This window comes from Mya arenaria, chromosome 12 (genome assembly GCF_026914265.1).
Source record: "Mya arenaria isolate MELC-2E11 chromosome 12, ASM2691426v1".
Classification (NCBI taxonomy): domain Eukaryota; kingdom Metazoa; phylum Mollusca; class Bivalvia; order Myida; family Myidae; genus Mya; species Mya arenaria.
In genome coordinates this window covers 64,870,438-64,897,489 of record NC_069133.1, presented here as the reverse complement: position 1 = coordinate 64,897,489, position 27,052 = coordinate 64,870,438, and the positions used below count along the sequence as shown (strand labels likewise).

The following is a 27,052-nucleotide window of genomic DNA, read 5'->3' as shown; positions in this document are numbered from 1 at the left end:
CTATAAACGTTATCAAAATAAGATTGCATGATTATCCCCTCGTATCATATGTGTCCGCTCATTTACATCTGATTGTTCCTGGAAAACACAATACATCGACGTTTTCCTAAGACGGGATAATGGTAACATTAGCCCTGTTATCCTATTGATAGCATGCTTTCTGCGTTCAAGTGCAGATTGTGCCGTTCAAACTTAAACTCCGGCATCCGGTAAATGTAAACAAATTCACAAACTTTTCTAACGTTTAAATATTTATTGCATTTAACATGCAATTGCAAGTTCCTCGATAAAAGATAATAAACATCATGCAACACTGATAAGAATATGGCTTTCCAGTTATTATTGATCTCGTTTTTCTTTAGCCACAAAATATAGTGTCTACTGCTGAGAACTTTCAGCCTTCGTTGTGATAAAAAATAAAAGCTATCTGTTGTGGGAAACGTTGCCATTATATAGGAGAATAATACTAATATAGGGTAACTTGACGTTAAACAAGGCTGGTGACTTTTGATAAATTAAAAAAAACCCCAATAAAACTGTGTTTTCGCCGATATATTTGACATGGTTAATTACATACTCAAACCTAGGTAGGGCGTGAGGCCGATGGATGGCCGTTATGGCTAAAAATACTGCCCGGTAGCGTTTTCTTGCATATAAAAATTAATTAAAACTATAAACAACTTGTGTGAATGTACGCGTATTGTGACTTATTCTTTAGAATAAGATGCAACTGAACTTGAAAAGCAATGACTGAGTTTAAATGAGACATCATTTACAATATACATTTGCATGATAATTATATGCCTTACAGTAGTACTCCTTCTTAAGGCATCTATAATATTGGAATGTTATTGCATCGATTGAGAAAACATTCGGAAGACTTTCACTGCCACAATGTTTGTAATAAATAATCGCTTATTACAATACATGTAATTGCATGCATCACAATAATAATGTTTAATGACATTAAACTGTCTAATGAAACTCCACATGCTTGTTAACCTAGACTAAATCCTGTCGTATCAGATTTTTTACACATTGGACAATTTAAAGTTGTCGGTCAAATGTTTTTACTAGCGCTCTGCACGAAGTTGAAAATGACAACCATTTTGGTAAGCGCCATCAGGGTCGCAAGTTGACGATTAGAGTAATGCGGTAGGTAGAAACTAAGTATTAGGCATTATTCAGTACACTGACTCTGAACATATCTAAATGTTATTAGTTTAACAGGATTTGCGAATAACAAACGGAATTATTTCGCACGAAAATGGTCAGGGGCTGCACCATTGTACTGTAAACAAGATTGACCTCGTTAAATTCATTTCATGGGCTGAGTTTTAATGCTGAATTAGAAATACCAAGGGTCATATGGAGCGCTATGAAATATTCCATTATACGCTTAACATTCCGGTAAGCTTTAAGATTATAAAGTGTTCATCAATGAATACAATGGACAGGAAGTTGGCAATCCGACCCTGCATGTTTTACCGATCTACGTAATTCAATCAAAATATGTCTTTTACTTGATTAAAAGCTCGTATTGTCATCGTATTGTTGATATCAATGCAGTTGCAGTTGTTTGAGCAAAAGTTATAAGCAGGTCTTAAACAGATTATACACATAAGTATTTAAGGTTTTAAGACATGGCGGAGCCGAACTGTATTTCCGGTATGGGCCACTCGAACCAATTATCACACAATAGTCCTGCTCTGCCATTCATTTGTTTTCTTTATACCACTGCTTGTGGTTGAAAAAAGATCAAATGTGTGTGTTTTGGTTTAAAATGCTAGACAATGACTAATGAAACAAAGCGCTGAATGCTATCTCTAAAACCATTAGTTTGTGATATTTTATTATATTTACTTTATTCAGTCTTATCAGTTATGACATTGCACGTATTGGAGAAAGTTCGGAATCAATTGTCTGCTGAATGAGGACTCATTTACGTTCGGAAAATGAAATGTGTACCATAATGCTGAAATGACCTGAAAGTTAAAACATTAATATGAGTATTTCTTTGTGTGGGATTCATCCAAGTTCTCATTTTATCAGTATAATAGAACACTGCTGTGATTTTAATCAACACATCAGCGTTGTAATGATGAACGACAAATCCTTGTCGCAACCCACTTGAATCAAACCAATATAGATGCGGAATTTGGGTTATCAAAAAGCAACTATATTTCATTTGGATTTGGAAACTGAGGAAACGTAATAACAGCTTTGTTTTTCGGTGCCCTTGTTCCAAAATAATAGGTAGTTTCTATATGTCACTACCTATTATTTGCACATCGGAATAATATACGTTAACGAAAGTTCATAAAATAAGCATACAATTTCAGAGAGTTGTTTTTAATTGTAGACTTATCCTTGTAATTTGAAGCCACATATCAGTTCTACTGTTGTTGCGGTGTTGCTGTGGATACTAATTAAATCACTTATCACTGATAGAGCAAGATTTTACTTTAGACACGTTATCAACTGTAATTATATAAGTATAGTATATACTTGATAGTCCTTTAGTTAATGCAGACAACATAATTTCTTGCCTTAACTTTATAAACGTCCGCAATTTCATAGATCAATGTTTTAGCTTGTTTATGCTACACTTAGTTAAGTTAATTAACTGAGATATATGAAAACACTTTTCGTTCTAGTGTAGTCAAGATATAATAGTAATACATTTTTAAGCACAAATGTTTCAGAAAAATATGTTGTGTTACAATTGCTAGATTTACCGAAATGGGCATTTTTATTACTTTGGATGTCTATAACAGTCGTTTTATGCATTACTTAATGCACATCATGTCAGTCAAGTGACAAAACATACATTTAGTTGATAGTTGTGCCCAAATCCATGTATTATCTGCAATGACTTGCACGAAACGAACAGGAGGATAGTCAGTAGTTCTATAACCTCAAAATTTGTCTTTTTGAAATAAGCAATGAGTATTGGTGCCCTTTTGACTAAATCTCGTGGCGGTATGGTATGTATAATGTGTTATTGTCAAAAACATCGTCAAGAAAAAAGTATAAATGTGTTGTATAAATGTCTGGACCGGGCGATATAAAATAAACCCGCATTTTGATATCCTAATAACCATGATAAATTGTTCTCTTTCTGTTTGTATTCAATAAAAGTGTCAGTGTTGTCATTACACTCAGTGAATGTAGTTCGGAATTAATTGTCCGACGAATGAAGTACGAGTTACGTTTCGAAATTGATATGTTTAACGAAACCCGTAAATTAATCTGAGAATTTTATCGTTATAACGTGTTTCCCGTTTTTTGGATTAAATACTTGTTTCATTGCATCAGTGTAATTGAATCTGTGATTTTAATCAGCATTATGTTGTAATGACAAATGACAATAAATCTCGCAGAGTTTCAAAGTTAATCCATTTAACAACAAAATGTGTATGCAGAGTTTTCTTATCGCAATTACCGCTATGTTTTATGGTGCCTATTCTCACAAATAGTTGAAAGATATCGTGTCTTTTTTATTTCTCAATGTTATTCTGTAGTATTTAACCTCGTTATATTATTTTCCATTTTACTCACATTTCGGTATGTAAAGTACTTGAATTATAATACACATAATTAGCAGGTACTTTTAGAGACATGCCATTTATGGAAAGCGGAAAAGAGGTTAAGGATAATCAAACACGTGTACATGCATGTAAATTTTACCGATTTGTGTATTTTAATCAAAATATGTCTTTTACTTGATTGAAAGCGCTTATAGTCATTGTAAAGTTGATAGCAATGCAACTGCAGTTTAATTAAGCATTAGTTAGGAGCGTTTCTAAGAAAAACATTAGTCTTCAAGATTTTAAGACATTGTGCAGCGGGAGTGTATGTCTGGTATGTGTCACTCGGATCGGGTGTCACACAACAGTCCGGTTCTGCCATGCATTTGATTCTTAATACTACCACTTGTGGCTGGAAAAGGATAAAGACGCTAGACCGTGTGTAATGATACAAACTTTGTTTTGTCAATAACCATAACTGTTTGCCCCTTTATACTATTTTCTTACCTCAGTCGTATCAGTTATGGCATGTCATGCATTGGACAAAGTATGGAATCAAGTGTCTGACGAATAATGTTTAGAGAAATGAAATATTTTCCATAATGCTTAAATGATCTAGGATTATATCGTCACCATCAACATCAACATCATCATCATCATCATCATCATCATCATTATCATTATTATTATTATTATTATTATTATTATTATCATTATTATTATTATTATTATTATTATTATTATTATTATTATTATAATTATTATTATTATTATCATATAATTGATATTTTTGTAATATTAATCATTATTATTATTCATTTTCATTTTGAATTTTGGCCTTTCCAACTCACTTTGTATAGTGGATGTACTTTTAGAAGAACGCATTATGCACTAACTTGGGTATCCTTTTTGCTTTCACTTAGACAAAAGGTTTCTTTGTCCGGCTGACTGGAATGTTATTTACTTTAACACCATTCCGAAACATTTCATTAAATTTCAATTGACATTTTCCATTCCGGATTAACTTCTCATGCGACCTCCCTTCACGAAATAATACAATTAAAATTGTGCTATTCACCACCCAAATCAGAACTTTTAATAAGGATTCCCATCATGAGTCTGGCGAACAACTTGATACTGTCTTGTTAGCACTTCAGATTTGCAGCTGAAATCTCATTATACCACTAAAAACGCATTGTTTTCTACAATGTCATAACGATATTTCACACAAAATTTATTTATATTTGGATTCAACTTTGTTATCAACTATTTTTCTACAATAAGTAATTATTTATGTTAGTACCTTGACTTAAAACGATGCAATAGATACAGTTCGCCAGACGGTAATTTCCTTAGTGTGCAAAATAGGAGGTTAATTCGTTAAATATTTGTGTATAATATTGTTGAAGTTGTATCTGCTTATATCATTTACGTTATTTAGTAATCAAATTCAATGCATAATGCTACAATGTTATAATGAAGCCATTACTATTAAGAAATGTATTGTAATTGACGCGTTGTTTGAGGTTGAACTCATGTTATAAAATAAGACATTACAATCCTCTATACAATGAATTAATGTTTGTCATTTTTTTCTTCTGCAAACAAATATAATATGCAATTGGCTGTTTTATAAAAAACGGATTCATTTCCAGATCTAATCAAGAAAACGATTGTGTAACGCACCCTTTTTTGATAAAATTTGTCGGCGTTTATCCCAGACATTTGTTCGAAATAGTTTTGTATCAGCCACTTATAATGTATTGAACGGAGGGACTGTATATTAGAGAATTGCACGGCGCTTGTATCAGGTTATTCATTCCAAAGAGGGAGTGGGCTACATACTTCCGTTTACGTCATGTAACACATTGCGGGGAGTTAAATTATAGTGTATATTAATGAAATCGAAGCTAATTAGACAATCCACAAACAAGTATTAAAAATAAATAAGAAATAAAAAAAATAAAAAAGTACCAAAATGCTGAAAAGTGAGTAGCATCCAACGATAGTTCCATTTCTGTGTTGAGTGACAAGATCTTACTTGCAGTTGCAGCTATTAACATCCAACACATCATTTCTTAATTTAAACATGAACTAGATTAAATAAACATAAAATGTTGTTTGTGAATACTCACGATCTTTAACCATGGCCTGTGTAGTCTGTGACTCGCAGAATAATGTTACATCATTAAATAATGTTTGGTGACTGATCCATGTTAATGAACTTCTTTCCTAATCTATTATCGTTTCATAAACAGTAATCCGTTTGCGCACCAAGATTCTAATCGATTTAACATTTTTTACAAGTAACTATTGGTTCAAAACGGCCTCGTATATTTTACTTACATTTTGAATATATTCGTATAAGTTATTTGCTGTTTGCATGACGTGTGGTTTGATAACATTAACCGGTCATATGTTAAGGTTTTTGAATAAATACACAAAATCTGGAACTACCTGTAAGTCTTTACAAATTATTTGGGCTTAAGGTGTAGTAATAATGTCGAAGTAAGGTATTGCCATCACGTCAGGCACTCGCATGTCTCAGGATTGCTTGCCTTAAATGCCCCGATGTCTTGACGTTGTATGAAGACATTTATGCTATTACAGGCACACCGAAAGTGTGAACTAATTGGTCTCCAGAGTTTGAATCCTGGTATGTGATTGATTGATTACAGTAAAAGGGAATTACTGTGGCTTTTTACGCTCATAAGATTAAAGAGAGCTTTAGGTTGTTATCTAAAAAAGAAGACAGCAGAACATTATTTAACTCTAGCATATACAGCTTGCATAAATAGATTGTCGTTGTAAGCACAAAACAAATAATAATATTGCCTGCATGAAAGAACATTATAAAGTATTCTGCATTATATCATATTCTCAAAGGTTGAACAATATCGTGAAAAACTTAAGATAATTAAACAGAACTGTATGTAATGTTGTCTCTAGGGGTGACTTTTGTTTATTCAAATATTTTTGTTACAAGTTTTGGTTTAGAAAATAGCTAATCTTATTGAAAGAGGTTTTTTAATCAAAATTAACTTATGATATAAATTTGATCATACTCGGATTTCTGACATAATTTTTAATAATAATGATCCCGCCATTCATAATTAAACATTGATGAAACTAAAACAAAATGGCTTCACTCGTTTAAATAACACAGTGAACATTTCCTAACTTGTCTATAAATACGTCTCCCAAGTTCAATAATTTATTCATGAGAGGACAATATGAGTTTAGCTACAATATTTATATATTTACTATTTTCGAGTAGAACAATGTAAGTTTGGACCTTTAGTCCATTATCTTCTACAAATATAAGGATGAATGTGTCTCCATGGTAGCACCAACCAGTTATATACACATACCGTATTCTGTCTCTGAGCATTGTGGCAAGGGCACGAATATTTACAGACTCTGGAAAAAGCCATTCGTCCGCAAACACTAATTATTAAAGGATATTTTTACTTTACCTTCCCAGTTAAGACTTTGTGGGTTATCATGTTGCACCGTAATTCAATCCCTGATAATACAATTATTTCGTTTCTGATTGTATAACTTAATCAAACGAATAAATCAAATCTTAATAGAAATCTGCATAGCTCTCAATAAAATGACAAGAAATTTGTAGAGCGTTCGACGTTTTGAACCCACTATGAACACTTTCTATCTCGTCCGGTTGAATATTTTATATCTTACATTACGTCGCCATCTTGAATTAAGGTTATTACATATTTGTTATGTTTTACTAGTAAAATAACCTGCTAAAACGTGTGACGTTTGTCATTAATAAGTAGATTGAGAATGACCACGTTATGTAGTGGCTGAACATTGGCACATAATCATATATGGTATGAACTGAATCTTATGTTAGTGCTCATTCAATACGAACTTTATAAAACTCATTTACGCATAAATACACTCGTCAAAACTCGACAGTAGACCAGCACCGAAAACATTCTTTCCCGGTAGTAGAATACAACAAATGCAGCCTCACCCGGTTGTAGTCCACACCAAGGCAAACTTACCAGGTTGAAATCCACATCAACGGCACCTTTACTGAAAGAAAACCATACCAAAGCAGCCTTACCCGGTGGTAGTCCACAACAAAGCAGCCTAACCCGGTGGTAGTCTACACCAAAGCCGCATTACCCGGTGGTAGTCCACATCAAAGCAGCAATACCCGGTGGTTTTCCACACCAAAGCAGCCTTACCCGGTGGTAGTCCACACCAAAGCAGCATTATCCGGTGGTAGTCCACACCAAAGCTGCCTTACCCGGTGGTAGTGCACACCAAAGCAGCATTACCCGGATAAAGGCCTCATCAAAAGCTGCCTTACCCGGCAGAAGTTCACATCAAAGGCAGAATAACCCGGCTAAAAAATTACATCAAAGCCAGCTTTCCCCGGTTTTAATGAACTCTTAGGCAGCCTTATCTGGTAGTGGATCACACCAAAAGCAGCCTTACATAGTAATAGTCAACATCGAATAATGTCTTAAACAGTCTTAGACAACACCAAAGGCATCCTTACCTGGTTGAAGTTTACACCAAGGGCAGCTTAAAGGGGCTGTACTCCGTATGATGCAATAGCGAAAACAAAAAAAGAAAATTGTCGAAAACTGACATAAACTTGGTATTAATGTGTACAATGCATTGAAACTTATTAATTGAAGTACGACATAGTCTACAATTTATTAAAGTTTAGCAGTTATTTCGACGGATACGACGCTGGACTGTAATTTAGGCGACACGGGTTCAAACCCGCTCTCCAACACAATTTTCTTTTACATTTTGGTACATTTTTTCAATTATGATATTAAAGCGTAACACATTCCATTAAATAATTGTCCTGAGATTCTTTACAGAAAAAACTTTTTTGGTGCCAATTTGGTGTGCAGTCCCTTTAACCCGTTGTTATCCACACCAAGGCAGCCTTACCTTGTTGTATATCATATTAATACTACAACAAAGGACGCATCAAAGGCAGCTGTGCCCGGTAGAAGTCAACACGAAAGACAGACTTACCCCGTTATACTCAACAACAACGGCAAACTTACCAGGATGTAGACTGAACCGAAAACAGCATAGCCCGGATGTCGACTGAACCGAAAACAGCATAGCCCGGTTGTAGACTGAACCGAAGACAGCATACCCCGTTTGTAGACTGAACCGAAGACAGCCTAGCCCGGTTGTAGACTGAACCGAAGACAGCCTAGCCCGGTTGAAGGCTGAACCGAAGACAGCCTAACCAGGTTGTAGACTGAACCGAAGACAGCCTTATAGAATAAGCAAAAAGCAGCTTTATGCAGTTATTAACAAAGGCTGCTGTAGCATAATGAAAAACACATAAATTATGGATATTTCTACAGTTGCATACTTGATCCTACGCGCAACTAGACACATGCCATGTCATTCCCATGGGTTCCTTGACATGGAACAATATTTTACAAATTCTTAAACCAGACATATGAATCCGATACATTATCCCTATATCCAATCTCCACCTAGGACTGCAAATCAATGACATCTCTTGTTGTTCGGTGACGTTGAGTTTCTCTTGTTTAGTGTATACTATTATACTACATATTTATAGAACAAACATTCCAATTTATAATAGTTACATAATTTTAATGTATTTTTCCTTCTTTGACAAAAACATTTTGAAATTGAAATGTGCTGAAAATTTACGCTGATTGTTATGTTTAAAAAGGAAGACAACGGGAGTCACTGTGAAATATGATGTACATTGCCACTTACTGGTACACGGTACTCTTTAAGCCGCATTTGATTGATTGCATATACTTGAGACTACCACTTCAAAATTTTAAAATTGATGTCTAATGTCGAAAACATTTATTGAGAGGCTTGTCGGTTATAGGTCGAAACTATGTTACCTAGTTCACAATTTTTCCATTTACGAGCTGTCTTCTAGGACAAATTGTATATAAATAGGTATGCATCATTAATGAAGGAATTTCAAACCAGTTTCACGGTCACAATTCTGGCACTGTATGGTCGCTTATTACAATAATTGCATGCATTACAATGATAATGTTTAATGACATCAAACCGTCCAATGAACCTCCCCTTGCGTGATATGCCAGACTTAGGCCTGTCATATCAGATATATCAACGTGATAAATTTCATTTGAAATTGTCGGTTAAGAGCTTTGCAAGCTTGCAACCTTAACGTATACGTAGAGCTCAAGACTTTAATGGACGATACGCGTTACGAAGAAGCTAAAACTTCAGAATTATTCAGTACACTGACTCTGTAAATATCTAAATAATATAAGTTGAACAGGATCAGCTAAGACCGTTAAGAAGTATTTCACACGAAAAGTGGCAGCGGCGGCACCCTTGTACTGTAAACAACATTGACCTCGTTATATTCGGTGATTATTCCATGAGCTGCATCTTCAGGCTGATAGAGTAATACGGGGCGTTATGACGTATTTCAAAATAACTCATATTCCAATTAGTCTTGCAGTTCTTTGCTAAAAGCGCACATCAATTAATAAAATGGCCCGGAAGTCGGCAATTCGATAATGCATGTTTTTCTTTCCAATTTTAAACTCCACTAAAAATATGTTATTACATGATTATTAGCGCATATAGTCAGCGTTAAGATGACATCAATACAACGGAGTTAAATTTAACAATTGAAATAAGCTCTAAAAACATTAGTATTCAACATTGATATACATATTGACACCGGACTGTAAATCCAGTACGGCTCACTCGGACCAGTTATCAAACAACAGTCCGGCTTTGCCATGTATTTGCTTCTTTATTATACTACCTGTGGCTGAAAACGAATTACAATATTTTGTCCAAAATGCTAGACCATGTGCAATGAATCAAACCTTTAATGCCATCTCAATTACAATACATGTTTGCTTCTTTATTATATTTCCTTAAGTCAGTTATGACATTGCACGCAATGGACACATTTCGGAATCAATAACGAAAGAGCTTACAGTTTCGTTTTGAAAATGAAATGTTTACCATAATGCTTAAAATACATGAAAGTTAAATAATTAATGTAAGTGCTCCAATTCTTGGGATTCATCCTAGTTCCCATTCTATCAGTGAAATGGAACAACTGCTGTGACTTGAATTAACACATTAGTGTTGTCATGATAAACGACAAATAATTATCGCAGAATTAATCCACTTGACTTGAATAAATTTAGATATGAAAATTGCGGATATCGTTAAAACAGCATACACTTTTAGAGTGTTGCTTTATCACATAGACTGTAACATGCTGATTTATAGCTAGAAATAAACGCATTTGCTGATGAGGAGGTGCTGCGGATACCTATTTAATCACAAATCACTGATCAAGACACATTTTACTTGACACATGGTTTCAATCGTAAATATATGTATAGTAGATACTAGATAGTCTTTTGGTTAATGAAGACAACACTCTTTCCGAATTTAGTATAAGTTAAAGATACAGTACGAGTTTTTCTTCTAAAGTGTCCTCTTACAGACGTAAGAAGCCGAGGCGGTCGTCCTAGCGAAACGGCTTTTAACATCTGTTAGAGGACACTTTTAAAGAAAACAATCTTGTAACTGTATCTGACTTATACGACGATGAGTGAATTGCATATATTAGTGCGCAAATAAATGCATTATTAAAAGATAAATACAGATTTATAAATAGATGAATAGAAATATTTTTCCGAAAGATAAAAATGAGATTATTATCATGGTCTTTCTAAATACGATGTTTCGGCTAGTGGGATTATGCTGTTTTAACGATATCCCCAATTTTCACATCTAAATTTGTTAAAGTCAAGTGGGTTAATTCTGCGAGTATTATGATGCTTTTTATTATGAAACTCTATGATCACACAGTTTTAAACCTTTTATTTTATAAGGCAGACTGTGTGTGATGTTAATAGTTCAAACAATGACTACATCGTATCTTTGAAAAGTTTTTGCATGAGATACTCTGAATTGTATTCCTCCGTCTGCAGATAGAGTTGGGATCTCTAATCATAGAAGTACTTGGGGTTTACCTATAAGTTTATTATTATTTGTATTTTTGTTAAGTTTCCTCAAGTTAATGCATTCTTTGATAAGATTTACCTTTTGCGTTTTATCTTTATTATATTTATAGGATTGTTGGGATAAGAGTGAGGTTTTCTGCACTTACACTGGTTTAAACCCCAAGTAAATTTACATTTTACTGACCGTTCCAAGGCGGTACCTAACAATCCTTGATAAACATACCTACTTTTTTATATAATGTATGTATGCACTGTGCTGTTTGTGGAGTTTTGTGCTGTACTTCCATGTTTCTTGTTTGTGATTTTATGTTATATGTCTTTGGCGTTTACCCAGTGCTATTAAACCGGGTTTATGTTTAAACTATTTGCTGTAGTTTTTCGCATAAATATTACTCAAAATTCTCGTGCACGGTCCGCTTACAACCGATAGAAGACACTTCTATCAATAGCTCTGCTTGGGGTATGGTCGTATAAATCCGCAATTTTATAGATTCGTGTTTTATCCTTATTATGCTGACCTTAGTTAAGTTTAAATTAAGACTGAAAATACAAAACCAGACATCGTTCTAGCACACAAACTACTTAAATGATCGTTCAGATATTAAGGAAGAAATTATTTAATCGCAAATGTTTCAGTAAAATGTTTTTGCTGCAATTGCTAGATTACTGAACGGGGCAAATTTGAATGTCCATTATATGCATTTTATGAAACAGTTAATGCATATATGTTAGGAAAGTTATAGAAAATTCATTATTTGAAATATGTGCTACATTCAACGTATTTCTGCAATAACTTACAATGAACGTACAGCAGCATTACCACATATATATCATTTGCGTAGTTTATAACCTCAAACCTAGCATTTATGAAATAAGCTTGACGAAACAAAACAAATGAGTTTATAACATGGGGGAGTCGCGTCCCTGTGTATTATGTCTCGGGGCGGTATGAGTAATGCGTTGTTGTCTCAATAGTTCGTAATTGTAGATGAAAAAGGTTCAATTGTTCGTAGAAATGTCTGGACCGGGTGTTATAAAATCCCAATAAACATAATGAGTTGTTCCCTCCCTCTCCTCTTTGTACTTACTAAAATGGTATCATTGTCCTATGAATGAAATATTTTTTACGTTTCCAAATGAATATGTTTTACAAAACCAGTATATTTATCTGATAATTATAGCGTTATGAACAGTTTCCCGTTGTTTGGATTAAATCCTGGTTCTTATTGCATCAGTGGAATGGAATAACGTTTGTGATTTCAATCAATATCATGATGTTATGATGAATGCCAAATCAGCGCGCAGAGTTTGAAAACTAATCTACTTGTTGAGGTTTCATATTGTCATAACCGCTATGTTTTCCCATAGATAAGTGAAAGTTATCGTGGCATATCTATTTATCAATGTTATTCTGTATTATTTTAAACCTCGTAAAAGTATTTCCCAGCTTAACTCACATTGCGATAAATGTGAAAACCGTGAAATAAAATACCTCAATGAGCTGGCACTTTTTGCACCGTTATTGCACAAAAACTGTTTGGTTGCGTTTTACTGACCTAGATAAAAAGGCCATGGCCGGAAACAAAGATGACGGACAGTCAAAACTATGAATAACTTAAATGAATGTACGCTTTTTGTGACTTATTCTATGGAATGAGGTAAAACTTAACTTAAATAGCAATGACTTAATAATATACAGGTGCATTATAATAGTATGCCTTACAGGAATATAAGACTACTCCTTGTTTAGGCATCTATGGCTATTATATTGGAAAGAGGTTTACCGTAAACTTAGTTACCAAATATGCTTGTGGTAATGTATAATACAAGTCTTGACTGTGTTACATCTGAAAGATTCACCGCCACTATGGGATTTGTCAGAATCTGTGTGTCAAGTACGATAGTTGTTATTGTTTATCACGACCCTATAGCTCTGGGTCGTATCACTATCGGTGTTTCCATTGTACTTTCGGTCTTGGCTGAAAATATATAAATTCCAAGTGTTTTGCATCGTTTCAGAAGGCATGCGGAAGAGTTTCACTGCCACAATGTTTGACATATATGATCGCCTAATCTAATAATTGCATGCATTACAATGTTAATTATATGACATCAAACCGTCCAATGAAACTCCGCTTGCGTATTTACGCAGACTTAATCCTGTCAGCAAATATTGTTACAACATGGCAAATGTAATTTAAAGTTGTCGGTTAAATGTTCATACAAGAGCGCTGTACAAAGTTAAAAAAATAAAAATCTTTTTGATAACCACTTTAGGGACGCAAATGGACGTATACAGTAAGGCGGTACGTAGAAACTAAATATTAGGCACACCACTGACTCTTATAATATCTGAATGTTATTAGATTGTTAGAAACAAAAGGAAGTATATAGCACGAAATGGGGCAGAGGCTGCACCCTTGTACTGTAAACAAGATTGTCCGGTAATTATTTCCTGAGCTGCATTTAAATGAAACAGAGTATCAAGGGTCATATGGGGTGTTATGAACTGTTCCATAATAAGTTTTAAATTTCAATAAACCTTGAAATTATTTGCTTGAAGTGCTCATCAATGAATAAAAAGGCCCGGGAGTCGGCAACCCGATCATTTATGTTTTAACCAATGTATGTAATTCAATCCAAATATGTTTTTTACTCGATTAAAAGCGCGTGTGGTCACTGTAAAGTTGATATTAGTGAAACTGTAGTTAAATTTAACAATAATTATAAGCGGTTCTAAGAAGATTCAACACATTAGTATTTAAGATTTGAAGACATGTTCGAGCCAGACTGTATGTCCGATACGGGTCACTCGGATCAGTAATCAAACGGCATGCCGCCTCTGCCATGTATTTTAATACAGCCACTCTATGCTGATAAAGAATCAAACTGTTTGTGTCTTAATTTTCTAGACCATGTGTAATGTAGCAAACATGTTAATGACATCTCAGTAATCATAACTGTTTTCCCTTTATTCTATTAACTTTATTCAGTCTTATCAGTTATGCCATTGCTCGCAAATGATATAGTAAGGAATCAATAATTTGACGACTGTGGTTTAGGGAAATGTAATGGTAACCGTAATGCTTAAATGATCTGAAATTATATCGTTAATATGATTATTACTTTCTTTTGGAGTCATCAAAACACTCATTCCATTAGTGTTATGAAACAACTGCTGTTATTTTAATCAACATATCAGCGTTGTAATGATGAACGACAAATACTTTTCGTAGCATTAATCGACTTGACTAAAACAAATTAGATGCGGAAGTTTTGGTATCGTAAAAGAGCTATGCTTCATTTGGATGCTGAAATTGAGGAAACGTTTCTACAGCTTTGGTTTCTTGAGCACTTTTCTCAAAATAATAGGAAGTCATCGTGTTATATTTGCTTCTAGATGTTATTCTGTATTATTTTCACATCGGAATACATACTATTTATGCAAAAAGCTACAGAAATAAGCTCAGTAGCAAAAGGTTTCAACATAAACCCGGTTAAGTAGCACTGGGCAAATACAAATATATTTAATGAGCATACACTATAAAAGCGCTCCTGTTTAATGTAGACTGTGTCCTGGTGATTTAAAGCTGCATATCAATGCGACTCTGGTTTAGGTGTTGCTGCGGATACCTATTTAATCACAAAACACTGATCAAGCAAGTTTTACTTTACACAGTGACACGCTATCAACTATAAATATAAATGTATAATACATACTAGATGTTATACTGGTTAGTCTAGAAAGAACTCTGTCTGATATTAATTGAATAATATGTCCGCAATATCATTGATCAATGTTTTAGCCGGATTATTTTAAACTTAGTGTTCATTCTAGGACGCTTAATACGTTAAAGGTGGTCGATATGTTATAGTTATACACTATTTAAGCGCAAATGTTTGGAAAGATGTTTTGTTGCAATTGTTAGATCACCGAAAGGGGCTTTGGATGTTCAAAATAGTCATTATAATAGTTGATGCATATAATTATGTTTGCAATGTGACAGAAGAAATACATGTAGTTGATAAACTTGCTAAAATCAAAGTGTTATCTGCAACGACTTGCTAAGAACGTACATCAGCATAGTCAAAACTATTTAATTTTCTGTAACCTCAAAGCTAGCATTCATTATATAAGTGTACATCAAGCATCTGTAGAGTTTATAACACGGTGCAGCCGGGCCGTTGAGTATTATTGTCCTTTGACTAGAACTTGGGGCGGTATGAGTAATGCGTTTTTGGCCTATTAATTCGTAATCGTAGGTAAAAAGATCAATTTGTTGTGTAAATGTCTGGACCGGGTGTTGTAAAGTAAGCCCGCGTATTGATATCTCAATTACCATTGTAAATTCTTGCCTTCCTCTCTGTACGTAATTAAAAGATATCAGTGTTATCATTACACTCAGTGAATGAAGTTCGGAATCAATTGTACGACGAATAAAGTATAAGTTACGTTCGAAATTGATGTTTAACAAAACCTCTCATTCATCTGAAATTATATCGTTATAATGAGTTTCCCGTTGTTTGGATTATATCCTGCTTCTCATTGCATCAGTGTAATGGGATAACTGATGTGATCTCAATCAGCATGTTGTTATGACGAGTGGCAATTATTTTCGTAGAGTTTCAAAGTTAATCCAATTTACAAAAAAATGTGTATGTGGAGTTTTCTTATCGTAATAACCGCTATATTTTATAATGCCCCATTTCCCCAAATAAATGAAAGTTAGCGTGTCATTTCTGTTTCTCAATGTTATTCTGTATTATGTAAAACCTTGTTATAATATTTCCCAGTTACCTCACAGTGCGATACATGTAAAGTTCGTGAAACAATTACCAGATAAAGAGCAGGTACTTTTAGAGTATTGCCATGTAATTAAGGAGAAGAAGATGAGTACACAAGAGAGACAGGAGAGCAATGCGAATACGCAGAAATGCATTGCAGACAACATTCTGAGCTTGTTTCTTTAGTTTTTCACGTAAACATTGATATTATTTTACACAGAAGCATCCAACATAGAACGCTTTAAACGAACAGTGAATGAAAATGGCATGCCATTAATAGACACAACACTAAAGGAAACAAAGATTAATTTGTAGTAGCTTTACATAGTACGTAAGAATTAAGTTAATGGTATTTCAGGATAACTGAATAAATATGCAAAATTTTAGATATGTATCTTGTGCTTTCACAGCCTTTAATTTCTTTTTAAGCACTACAATTTAATTTATAGACGTTTTTCAAAGAAGATTCCATGGTAATCACCTCATATCCCCTCATATCCCCTTATATCATATGGTTCCGTTCATATCAATCTGATGGCACCAAAAGCACTTAATATCAATACGAAGACGTTTTTCCCAAGACGATGGTTACCGCATTATGAGTCTCCGTTCATAAAGGTTTGATGGTTCCTGGTAAGCACTTACTAAAAAATATTAACGTGTTTGCAAAACGGTTTCAAAATTACGCCTTCATAAATCTCCGTTCACATTAATATTTTTTGTTATCCTGGAAAACAGTTAAATATCAATTAACAGGCATTTTTATTGTTAACCAATCATGAGTCATCGTTCATATAAATCTGGAAAATGTTTCAAAAAAGAAACCTTCTCTCCAAATGAATCACCGTGTAAAGATTATCTTTCAACATTAGAATTATTAGAACCTTTCTCCTTTAGAACTGACTTTTACAAAACCTTCAATCATAAATCCCATAACATGGTATATCCAGATTTACATCTTTATTGCCGGAAAAAAAACGTTAAGTCATATGGTTCAAGTGTGTTGGGACTGTAAATCAAATCTGAATGTAATAGCTGGTGTTCATTTCTATTGTTGCGGTGTCAGGCATACGTCATACGAACAAGGGGTTTAGGACTGAAGAATCACTCCGTCATTCCATAGCTGTTTTTCGTTTCCTTTGTTGCGTGGTTAATCATACGTGCAAGAAGTTTAGGGTTGAGGAATCATTCCGTCATTCCATAACCTGTTTCTTTTCCTTTGTTGCGAGGTTAATCATACGTGCAAGGAGTTTAGGGTTGAGGAATCATTCCGTCATTCCATAACCTGTTTCTTTTCCTTTGTTGCGAGGTTAATCATACGTGCAAGGAGTTTAGGACTGAGGAATCATTCCGTCATTCCATAACCTGTTTCTTTTCCTTTGTTGCGAGGTTAATCATACGTGCAAGGAGTTTAGGACTGAGGAATCATTCCGTCGTTCCATAGCTGTTTTCCGTTTCCATTATTGCATGTTCACTCATGCGTACGAGGGGTTTAGGATTGAGGAATCACTCCGTCATGCATTACCAAGATTTCACTTTAAGAGTTGCCATGTCTGCCATACTGAAGAAGGGCTTCGGGCATGACAATCTCATCGTCATTCAATGGTTTTCTTTTTCAGTATTGGGGTATCAATCATACGGACGATGGGTTTAGGACAAGAGAAACGGATCATCATTCAATAATATGTTTTTAGTTAAAGTGAATCGTTGGCTTTCATAAGGATGAAGGGTTAAGGTACTAGACAAACACGTCGTCACTTCTTTAACTGTTTTCAGTTCAAGTGTTGCGGAGTCAGCCATACGGACGAGGGATTTAGGGACTGGAGGAACAACATTTACTTTAACTGCTCCTTACATAATAGAAGCATCTACCGCTGTGCCGTTCCAACGTCATGCTGTATTTTTGAAAAGGTAAGAAATTGATGACAATGTTTCCATTGTTATATTTTATGTAAAATTGTTGTTTTTCATAGTTCGTCTGAATATATCATAATCCAAAAGCCATAATTGTCTGTGTGATTTGTATGTTAAGACTTCGAATCTGAAAGTGTGTAGGACCCTAAGGTGATGATCCATTACATCTGATGAAGTTCAGTTACATACTATTTAGTAAAATGGCGTTGTACAATTTATAGCATTTCGTATAACGGAAAATTTGAATAAAAAAATATTGTTATGCTTCGTTTCATTTTCCTCAGGGAGACAGAGTGAACATCATGTGTGGCTTTGAAATGACAGATAAACCGGTATGCTAGTTTCTTCTATTTTTTCTTGCATGAACTATTCATTTAATTGAGGAATGAAGAATGTTAAATTAATCGGTTAAAATATTTGTATTCTATTTGTTATTAGGTCCATTTTCTTTTGGCCCATAAAAGACAAATAAATCCAATAGTAGTATAGGACTGACTCTTAACTCAAAAATGATATATCACATGTGCTTTTGACACGTTTCCGTATTTCGTCAAAACTCTTTACCATATTTGCTAACCAGTCTTTTAGTAAAACAAATGTTTGTGCTTTTTCTTGTTCACGAGTACATAAGAAAGTTATCTTTTATAGGTGGGTTTATAGCATACAAAATAAAAAAGAGTCCATTTATCTCTTATACATGCATTGCTTAAACAGTCTTGTGAAGAAGTGTAGAAGATACCTATCATGGAGAGACTTGCTGAAATATATCTCATAAAGTGGCTTGAGTTTATATTCTATAAATCTCCAAAATACGACTTTATCTTTTACGTGTGTTTAATGTTGAAGAAAGAAATTGATTTGATAGTATTTGAATCAAAACAAAAAATACTCAGAATCAATTTAAATTTTGAATCTTAGTATGAAAAAGTTAAATTTGAACACTTCAATACAGTAACATATTCAATATCATATTGACTTAAACGTCAATATATGTATAATTATATATATTCAAGTAATATTGATTAATAAGGATTAAAGAGCTTTAATTGCAAATAATCTATTTTTACCGTACTAGTAATTCGAGCTTGAGAAAGCACAACGATATATTAACTGTATAGTATTTTCATAAAGGTATGCTTAAACTTGATGTTCAGTAATAGGGAACGGAAAGGCATTTCACAGTTAAAAAAACACTTTACTTTCAAATTTAATCACAAACGCTTCAATAACGTGCAATACGTGTTATACGTGAGCAGTTAAAGAATGCTTATATTTTCAAATTTTCTATACGTGTACAGTTATGGAGAACATTTGAGAAGATAAAAGGGTTAATTGATTCAACTGAACTTGAACAAAGTGTGACAACGGTCAGTCACAAAACAAGTACTTATTTCTTGGCGTTTTTTCTTTTCACTAAGAAATGAAATGGTAGACTTACATTGATCAGAGTACTGAAAATCCATGTCCAGATTCGGAGAAATAAGTATCCATTCTCATTGTGCAATGTATCATTTATATATAATCTCCCTGTGACCTCAAGGTGTTGAAGATACGGTATGTTATAAAAATTGCTTTGAAATGGATGATAAGGTTATTTGCAACAGTTAATGTTTCAAAGCACAATTTAACTGCGATCCTGTATACATGAAAAATGATGCAAAGATTACGACTCAACGCGAGAAACGCAACGTCCAAATATTACGGTGTAATCTACGAGGACAAGCCTTGTCGCTACATATCCTCGAAGACAACAGAACAAATACTTGAATAATGTTTTTGTTAACAAACGCCGTAGCATGGTTCGTAGAAACGTAGTAGTGAGTCACTGATGAAGGGAGGTCGGGTGTGAGTGTAAGGGGAGTAGAATTGTTACAATTTGCAAAACCGACAAGAACTATCGTCGACCTAAGAATCTGTTTAGATGGTCATTATGTTGGAATGCCCTCACTAACGATTGTCCGTTTTCTACAGCGCTGACAGCGTTTTCTTATACCAAAGTGTAAATGTCAGTGTGTTGAAATAGAAGATACTTATCTCTTCTTTTTAACCTGTGCGACATAAGGCTATTTCACCCAGTTTACTGCCTTCTCGTCTATTGTATAACTTCCACTTCTTAATTCCTAGGACGCCATAACATTCATTTTGCTTTTCCATCCATAAAGACGTTCAAAACGACATTCGGCAAGCAATTCATTTTGAGTATGTGTACTCTTTTAACAGACCTCTCAATCATAAACGTGCCCCTTCGTCTTCATATTCACATGACAAATTGCATACATTCATTAAAAAATGTTCATTGTTTACCCAAAACGTCGTTTGCACCCATTTTTTCATATTCACATGTAGCGCAAAGTAGTGAAAGGCGGTTTTGGTATTGTATTTTGATATACATAATTGTTTACACCAATGCAATGCCTTTACTTATTACGATTTATTAAAATAATGAACTTATATCACTTCCCTTACAGCTCATTGATGTTCGGGACTTCATCTACACCAGGGGTTGTATTGTCGGGTTTGGTGAATGGCTCGGAAAATACCATTCGCTTATCATCATATCTTCATTGTCCATTATTATCATGCAGGTGAGTGACGATACACCATTTTCCTTCTTCTTATTGTCGACAAAAACATAAAATCTAGGTTCTGTCAAATGCTATGTGTCGTCGTCCTCGTGCTCGTTGCAACGCAAAATCTTACACCGTAACAATTTTAAGTTCATCAAGGATACTTACTTGTTATCTGTGAAAAAACAACAACAACAACATAACCTTGCCATCAATATTCCCAACTGCTCACATGTAATCAGTTACCATAAGCAAACCCCTTTACTTGTTATCTGTGAAAAAACAACAACAACAACAACATAACCTTGCCATCAATATTCCCAACTACTCACATGTAATCAGTTACCATAAGCAAACCCCTTTACTTGTTATCTGTGAAAAAAACAACAACAACAACAACATAACCTTGCCATCAATATTCCCAACTACTCACATGTAATCAGTTACCATAAGCAAACCCCTTTACCTTGCCATCAAAATTGGTAGCTACTGACATGTTATCAGTTACCATACGCAGACCCCAAAGCCTTGCCATCAACATTGGCGGCTACTCACAACTTATCAGTTATCATACATAAACCCCAAAGCTTTGCCATCAATATTGGTGGCTACTGACATATAATCAGTTACCATACACATACCCCAAAGCCTTGCCATCAATATTGGCGGATACTCACAACTTATCAGTTATCATACATAAACCCCAAAGCCTTGCCATCAATATTGGCGGCTACGTACATGTTATCAGTTACCATACGCAACGTTCATAGCCTTGCCATCAATATTCGCGGATACTCACAAGATATCAGTTACAATACGCAAACCTCAAAGCCTTGCCATCAACATTGGCGGCTACTGACATGTTATCAGTTACCATGCGCAAACCCCTTAACCTTGCCATCAATATTCGCGGCTACTGACTTGTTATTAGTTACCATGCGCAAACCCCTTAACCTTGCCATCAATATTGGCGGCTACTGACATGTTATCAGTTACCATGCGCAAACCCCTTAACCTTGTCTTCAATATTCGCGGCTACTGACATGTTATCAGTTACCATGCGCAAACCCCTTAACCTTGCCATCAATATTCGCGGATACTCACAAGATATCAGTTACCATACGCAAACCCCAAAGCCTTGCCATCAATATTGGCGGATACTGACATGTTATCAGTTACCATGCGCAAAACCTTTAACCTTGCCATCAATATTCGCGGATAGTCACATGTAATCAGTTACCATACGAAAACCCAAAAGCCTTGCCTTCAATATTTGCGGATACTCACATGTTATCAGTTATCATACGCAAACCTCATAACCTATCAATCGATAATCGCGGATACTCACATGTTATCAGTTACCATACGCAAACCTCATAACCTATCAATCGATACTCGCGGATACTCACATGTTATCAGTTATCATACGCAAACCTCATAACCTATCAATCGATACTCGCGGATACTCACATGTTATCAGTTATCATATGCAAACCTCATAACCTATCAATCGATAATCGCGGATACTCACATGTTATCAGTTACCATACACAAACCCAATAGACATGCCATCAGTATTCGCTGATACGTACATGTTATGAATGACCTTATGTAAACCTATAAAATTGTCATCAATATTCGTGGATACTCACATGCTATCAGTCATCATACGCAAACCTCAAAGCCTTTCCACCAATATTCCCAGATAGTCACATGTTATCAGTTTCCATCCTCAAACCCTATAACCTTTCAATCAATATCTCCGCATACACACATGATGTTAGTGACAACACACAAACCCCACCATCACCTTTCAATCAATATCTCCGCATACACACATGATGTTAGTGACAACACACAAACCCCACCATCACCTTTCAATCAATATCTCCGCATACACACATAATGTTAGTGACAATACACAAACCCCACCATCACCTATCAGTCAATATCTCCGCATACACACATGATGTTAGTGACAATACACAAACCCCACCATCACCTTTCAATCAATATCTCCGCATACACACATGATGTTAGTGACAATACACAAACCCCACCATCACCTTTCAATCAATATCTCCGCATACACACATGATGTTAGTGATAAAACACCAACCCCACCATCACCTGTAAATCAATATCTCCGCATACACACCCCAGCATAACATTGCCTTCAATATAAATCGGTAGTACTTTTGTTATGTTGTGCACGAGCACTGTAGTGATGACATGTATATTTTCGAGCATACCTGAACCATATTATGAAAGAAGCAGCTTCATCACCTGTTGATAACGACGACAACGCTAGTGATGCTGGTGATTAAATATCATAAAAGTGCTACTACTGCTGTTCCTACTTCTGCTGCAGCTGCTGCCGCTGCTACTTCTGCTGCTGATGTTGCGCTGCTGATGTTGTTGTTGTTGCTGCTGCTGCTGCTGTTGTTGCTGCTGCTGCTGCTGCTGCTGAATATAATGATGATGTTGATGATGATGATGATGATGATGATGATGATGATGATGATGATGATGATGATGATGATGAAGATGATGATGATGATGATGATGATGATGATGATGATGATGATGATGATGATGATGATGATGATGATGATGATGATGATGGTGGTGGTGGTGGTGGTGGTGGTGGTGGCGGTGGTACTCGTGGTGGTGGTGGTGGTGGTGGTGGTGGTGGTGTGAAGATGATGATAATGATAATGATGATGGTGATGATGATAATGATGATGATGATGATGATGGTGGTGGTGGTGGTGGTGATGATGATGATGATGATGATGATGATGATGATGATGATGTTTTTATCATTTATCCGTTCTCAATACAGAGCACAGTGTTTGTATCCATTGTACATAGTTCGCAATTTTTTTTATATTACTCATGCATGTTGATATTTCAGCTACTGGCGGTGATCTCGGCCAAGATGATGGTAGTCCGGATCACAAAACAGCGGTGCCGATGGCAAGTCCTGCAGAGGAGTTTTAGCTCTGCAAGTTCCTCTGGATTCGTCTCACAGACCTTGTGATATCAGAACGATGTAAGAGCAGTTTGTCCGGACAAGCTTCACATACCTTGTGATATCAGAACGAATTAAGAGCAGTTTATTAGGGCTAGCTTCACATACCTTGTGATATCAGAACGAATTAAGAGCAGTTTATTAGGGCTAGCTTCACATACCTTGTGATATCAGAACGAATTAAGAACAGTTATTTTCGGATAAGCTTCACAGACGTTTTGATATAAGACCGGATAGAGTAAATGTTACTGCAACCCGAATTAATGAAAGTACCCACAACGAGCGCATAATAGCAGTTATATTACGTTAAAATATGCTAAGGATTTATATCTTAAATTGCTACTAATATTTCTTAATGTTGGTCCTTATTGTCTTCATTTTCAAAAGATTGATAATACTGATATCACGCTGATTTGTCCATTTTAACAATGAATGTTACAGAATTACAAGAGCTGTACAGAAGTTTACTAAATGACTTTATCACTTGATATTTCCAAGTGCTATCACTCAAGTATGACTTTCTAAGAAAGTGAAATTTTTATATATTTAATTTATTGTCAAGCTCATATTCTGTTCATTTACAAAATACAAGCATTCGTTGACTTACGATAACATAAATTCATTTTTGTTCTCGTTTATATGTTGTCCCAGTAAATTTTGATATTTAACTTGACGTATTTTAGGACGTCTTTGCTCGTTATAACATTTAGACAAAAGAGTTGAGTTTAACAATTATTGTCTTATAACATTTAATGACGTATAAATGGTCAATCAATGATGCCTAAAGTAGCTAGATATATTAAAACAAAAAATAATTACAAGTGATTAATCAGCGATCCCTAGCAAAACTTGATTAATACAAGTCATACAAATACCATGCAAAAAGTGGGTGTAGTAATTTATCTTCACACTACTGAAAATATCCGTTCAATAAGAATCGTGCACTCAAAGCCCGTTCGACTGATAACCGTACTGGTACGAGAATAACTGGATAAACCAAAGCCAAAAACATACCTTCAAATATATTGCAAGTACGCTATTCATTGCAACGTTGTGATATCGATCAGTGTTATGGTCGGAATAAGCTTGGAGCCTATTCGCTATTCGCATTCGCTCTCAGAACAAATTCGCGTGTATAATTAAAAGATCTATTCCAACAGATGTCATGTTACCATTCAAATGTTTATAACAATGTAAAGTTGTGTGATAGGATTACAAAATTCTTGTTTATAAAGAAACTGCGGTAGCTTTAAGTGGATTTGTATATGAAATAACACAACGTTTTGGAAGCATTACAACAATGCATTTGTCTAGGTATGTCCTTATGCCATCGTCAAATTACGTGTGTTCTGAATCCCTTACCTCCGCGATGGGATATGTTATAAAATTTCGACAAATAGGAAGAGGTCACTGCGTTCGGGTTTATAGATTTTGGCTTCAGTGTATAAACTCATTATTTTACAGCATTTCTGACATGGTGTGACCGGTTGTGTTCTTGGTAGTGTTCATTACCGGCTAGTGTTTTGTTTCGCCTGCCTGAATGTTGAATGCAGTGACATTTAAGTCATCGGTATTTTTTCGAGAGCAAAAGATGTTTTTTTTGTAAGTAAAGCTCTGAGCTTATGTATACACATATACACGGAAAGAAATTTATCTCTCGACTGGTGAAAATGTGTGCATGAATTATGTGATGTTTACGTTAATGGTCGTTCACTTGCAGTTATAATGTATGGACACTGTATGTTTGTATTGATGTTGTTGTGGACTAATTATTTTTATCAATAAAAAGACATAATCATATACACTAACGTTACATTTTAACTGTATACTAAGTTTGTATTTGTTTAAATGGAATATCTGTGTATCTATTTGGATAACCAAACATAAAATATGTCAATGAAATTAATATGTCGCTAATGTATTGAGGATCTTTCCTCCGTGCCTTCCACTTGTTGTGTGTATTGTCTTTCTTGATGAATGGTATTGCCACTATTTGGTTATGCAAATCATAAAAAATAAAGTTTAATGTATGTACTTTGCTGTTTTATTTACTTATATACATTTGGTCAAGTTATTGAAGTGACTGATTTTGCAAATCGTAAAGAAAGGGACACAATTCGAAAAACTAAATGATAAACACCCCTTGCTGTGTTTTATATTATTTACATGTTTATCAAGTGTTTCGTTTGTGGAGATTTGTGCTGTTGTTCCATGTTTTTGGTTTGTGAATGTTTTGTCTTTGGCGTTGACCTTGTGCCATTAAACGGGGGATTTGTTTAAACTTTCGACTACTCTACTCTACAGATCCCATCAGAGAAAAGCATGCTCAACCCTAAAGGGGTCCACTGGTCTTTATATACTTTTTATAATTCTCTATCCACACAGAGCCCGGGCTTGGCTAATTTGCATATTACCAACCAAGTTAACATACGTACTATGAACGTACTTCCGTTTATAACGGACTGTTATTATGAACGCACATCCACCGCCTACAGCGGACCGTTACACTATGAACGCACATCAGCCGCCTACAGCGGACTGTTACACTATGAACGCACATCAGCCGCCTACAGCGGACCGTTACACTATGAACGCACATCAGCCGCCTACAGCGGACCGTTACACTATGAACGCACATCAGCCGCCTACAGCGGACCGTTACACTATGAACGCACATCAGCCGCCTACAGCGGACCGTTACACTATGAACGCACATCCGCCGCCTACAGCGGACCGTTACACTATGAACGCACATCCGCCGCCTACAGCGGACCGTTACACTATGAACGCACATCCGCCGCCTACAGCGGACCGTTACACTATGAACGCACATCCGCCGCCTACAGCGGACCGTTACACTATGAACGCACATCCGCCGCCTACAGAGGACCGTTACACTATGAACGCACATCAGCCGCCTACAGCGGACCGTTACACTATGAACGCAAATAAGCCACCTACTGTGGACCGTTACACTATGAACGCACATCCGCCGCCTACAGCGGACCGTTACACTATGAACGCACATCCGCCGCCTACAGCGGACCGTTACACTATGAACGCACATCCGCCGCCTACAGCGGACCGTTACACTATGAACGCACATCCGCCGCCTACAAAGGACCGTTATACTATGAACGCACATCAGCCGCCTAACACCGGACCGTTACACTATGAACGCACATAAGCCACCTA

The 27,052-nt window shown here is 35.5% G+C and overlaps 1 protein-coding gene across 1 annotated transcript in view; it reads left to right on the top strand.

Moving 5' to 3' along the window:
• The window catches only part of LOC128212032 (uncharacterized), a 70,348-nt gene extending 44,457 nt beyond the window's left edge, over positions 1-25,891 (top strand). Inside the window, exons 4-7 of the mRNA XM_052917252.1 lie at positions 18,119-18,253; positions 18,541-18,588; positions 20,725-20,841; positions 23,741-25,891. Coding sequence (XP_052773212.1) covers positions 18,119-18,253; positions 18,541-18,588; positions 20,725-20,841; positions 23,741-23,866 — 426 coding nt within the window. The 3' untranslated portion in view covers positions 23,867-25,891. The remainder of the gene's footprint in view (positions 1-18,118; positions 18,254-18,540; positions 18,589-20,724; positions 20,842-23,740) is intronic.
• Positions 25,892-27,052: the final 1,161 nt, after the last annotated feature.